The sequence below is a fragment of the Nematostella vectensis genome, unplaced genomic scaffold (genome assembly GCF_932526225.1).
Source record: "Nematostella vectensis unplaced genomic scaffold, jaNemVect1.1, whole genome shotgun sequence".
Lineage (NCBI taxonomy): Eukaryota > Metazoa > Cnidaria > Anthozoa > Actiniaria > Edwardsiidae > Nematostella > Nematostella vectensis.
The window spans coordinates 1,951-5,200 of record NW_026019261.1 but is presented as its reverse complement, the minus strand read 5'-3'; the positions used below and the strand labels follow the sequence as shown (position 1 = coordinate 5,200).

Below are 3,250 nucleotides of genomic sequence, written 5' to 3'. Positions count from 1 at the left end.
TAGTAGTACTCAATTATACTCTTTTATAGACCTTCAGGTTTAGCAGGGGGCTATTTCAAGTGCAGGAATTAGAGATCTGGCGGTGCATGATGCGCAATACTTCGGTACTTTCATTTTAGCGCTATCGAATTTCTGTCAAACTTCCCACATAGCTACTACAGAAATACAAAACAGTCAACTCTTGAGTTCGCCCAATGACCCTGGCGAGCCTATGCCTTCATAATTGATAATCTCCCTCCTAAAAGGAATTTCTGGGATACCTGTGTCCTGTTTCAGGATTCCTGTGTCTACATTGAATAGCACGGCCTGATACCTAAATAAAAGTGAAAGCAAATAGTAGGCACATTCTTGTTGCGTCTTTAAGCGACTAAACTTCTAATCACTTCGTTTACCTAAGATGTCTTCCAATGCGTGGCAACCGGCTTTCAAAACGATAAAGGAACGGGGAAAACATATGTGGAAAAATCCCGTACTCAGCGACGTGGAGTTCGTTGTGTGCACTAGCGCCGGAGAGAAAATCAGCATTCCCGCACATCGATATGTGCTATCTGTCAGCAGCCCCGTGTTTGAAGCGATGTTCCACGGGGCAATGGCTGAATCGAGTCGAGAAATCAGCCTACCGGACTGTTATGCCGAGGCCTTGAGTGAAATGCTGCGATACGCTTACTACGACGAGGTGAAACTAACCGGAAGTAATGCGATGGCAGTTATGTACCTCGCGGAAAAATATAATTTTCCAGGGTTGAAAGAGAAATGTTCCCACTATCTGCAAGAAAATCTTGAGCCAAAAGACGTGCTTTTTGTCCTTCCGGAAGCCATGAAAATACAGGATGAAAATCTACAGAGCCATTGCTGGGAGCTGATAGGCGAGAAAACCGAGGAAGTAGTGACGTCTGATGCATTCCTGAGTGTCACGCGAGAGCTGTTGTGTTACATCTTAGACAGGGATAAACTGAGGATCAAAGAGATAGAGTTATTCAAGGCTGTGGATCGCTGGGCAGAGCACCAGACCTCGAGTCAGGGACTGGGCACGGATGGTGAATCCAAAAGGCGTGTTCTGGGTGAGGAGGCCATCAGACGGATAAGATTTCCAGTTATTTCGCAAGAACAATTTGCTAAGCTTGTGCTTCCGAAAGATATTCTTATAAAAGAAGAAATTATTGATATTTTTGCTCATTATGCTTTGCCCAAGGTTTCTGATTTATTCAGCTCGAAAGCAAGGGTCACATCCCTTAGTTCAGTTACGAGGTTTATGTCAAAAGAAGATTGTGGCTGGAGCTATTCTGGCGGGGAAGATTCTTTATGTATCAAAGTCAGCAACCAGGTTCGCTTGGTAGCAGTCTCGTTGTTTGGCAGTGAAGGGAACACATATACTGTTGAGTTAGCAGTAGAAAAAGAAGGACAGCAAGTCTACCAACAGGAGAAGCGTACATTCTCAAGTAGCGAATTAATGAATCCCACAAATGGCAGTTATTATAATGGGTTTGTTGTTAGCTTTGACCACCCTGTGACCATACTCCCTAACACAAAATACTGCTTGAGGGCATGGATTAACGGCCCTAATTCTTATTATGGAAATAATGGCCAGTCAGTTGTAAAATGTGAAGATGTGGAGTTCACTTTCATGGGGTCCGCAACAAGCTCAAGTTAACAGGGGTCAATTTTGTGAGTTTCAATTCTATCTTTGTCATACTCTAGAAACACTAAACCATACGGGCTTGATTTGATCGAATAGATTGAATAAAAAGAAGTCTGAAAATGGATACATAACTAATAGAATGCTTTGGTTAAAGTGACTGCATATCCGGCAGCCGGAGGAAAGTAGAATTCCGGTAGTCCGAAATAATCCTGTTTCTCGTTGAATAAACTTATCTCTATTCCAGAATTTGTTATTTCGTTGAGAATATCCAAGCGTTTTCTATTAGAGAGGGGTGTTATTTGGCCACGAAATATTAGAAATATCTAACAAAACTGTGTTTTGGACTTCTCTGAAAAGTTTTTTTAACTTAAAAGCGCAAGTTTCAACGAATTTGGCTGTAAGCTCGAACATTAAAAACATCATGCAATTACTTTGATGCATGTATATTACTGTCTCAAAGGGTTTAATGTAGCTATCTTGTTTTCACGATTTTTTTTTCACAATCTTTTTTGTGCCAGATATGGAAATCTTTATTAAGAGGTTAGCCTTTTGCCTGCGTTTATTTTACTTTTCAGTTTAGCAATCTATTCCAAATACCTATGAACAAATCTCTCCTATGAGCAGGCCTTCCTGCAAAATTTCTGTTAATTGGTGAGCCTGAATCTTTCAACATACGAATAAACGTATCTATTAAACATGTATATATTACAGCTACAGGAGACATGGGATCCATGTCTCTTTTCGGTCGTAGAACTGCCATTTGCCCATCGCAGGCACGTACCCAGGATTGGCTGTGGGGGGGGGGATGGGTGCGCAGTCATAGATATCTTATGAAAAAGGCTAGTAGTTTGATGATTCCTTCATAAGAAATGACCAACTTTTTGGGCGCCAAGGGGGGGGGGGGGGGGGTGGTGGGCAGTCATAGATATCTTATGAAAAAGGCTGGTAGTTTGAAGATTCCTTCATAAGAAATGACCAACTTTTTGGGCGCCAAGGGGGGAGGGGTGCGCAGTCATAGGTATCTTATGAAAAAGGCTAGTAGTTTGAAGATTCCTTCATAAGAAATGACCAACTTTTTGGGCGCCAAGGGGGGGGGGGGTGGGCAGTCATAGGTATTTTATGAAAAAGGCTAGTAGTTTGATGATTCCTTCATAAGAAACGACCAACTTTTTGGGCGCCAAGGGGGGAGGGGTGCGCAGTCATAGGTTTTTTAATGAAAAAGGCTAGTAGTTTGACGATTCCTTCATAAGAAATGACCAACTTTTTGGGCGCCAAGGGGGGGGGGGGGGGTGCGCAGTCATAGGTATTTTATGAAAAAGGCTAGTAGTTTGAAGATTCCTTCATAAGAAATGACCAACTTTTTGGGCGCCAAGGGGGGGGGGGGGTGCGCAGTCATAGGTATTTTATGAAAAAGGCTAGTAGTTTGAAGATTCCTTCATAAGAAATGACCAACTTTTTGGGCGCCAAGGGGGGAGGGGTGCGCAGTCATAGGTATCTTATGAAAAAGGCTAGTAGTTTGATGATTCCTTCATAAGAAATGACCAACTTTTTGGGCGCCAAGGGGGGAGGGGTGCGCAGTCATAGGTATCTTATGAAAAAGGCTAGTAGTTT

At 42.6% G+C, this 3,250-nt stretch overlaps 1 protein-coding gene across 1 annotated transcript; it reads left to right on the top strand.

Moving 5' to 3' along the window:
* Positions 1 to 295: 295 nt before the first annotated feature.
* LOC125560853 (BTB/POZ domain-containing protein 2-like) lies at positions 296 to 1,885 on the top strand. The gene has a single exon (XM_048723185.1). The coding sequence runs from the start codon at positions 398 to 400 to the stop codon at positions 1,649 to 1,651; it is 1,254 nt and encodes a 417-aa protein (XP_048579142.1). The 5' UTR covers positions 296 to 397; the 3' UTR covers positions 1,652 to 1,885.
* The last annotated feature ends 1,365 nt before the right edge of the window (positions 1,886 to 3,250 follow it).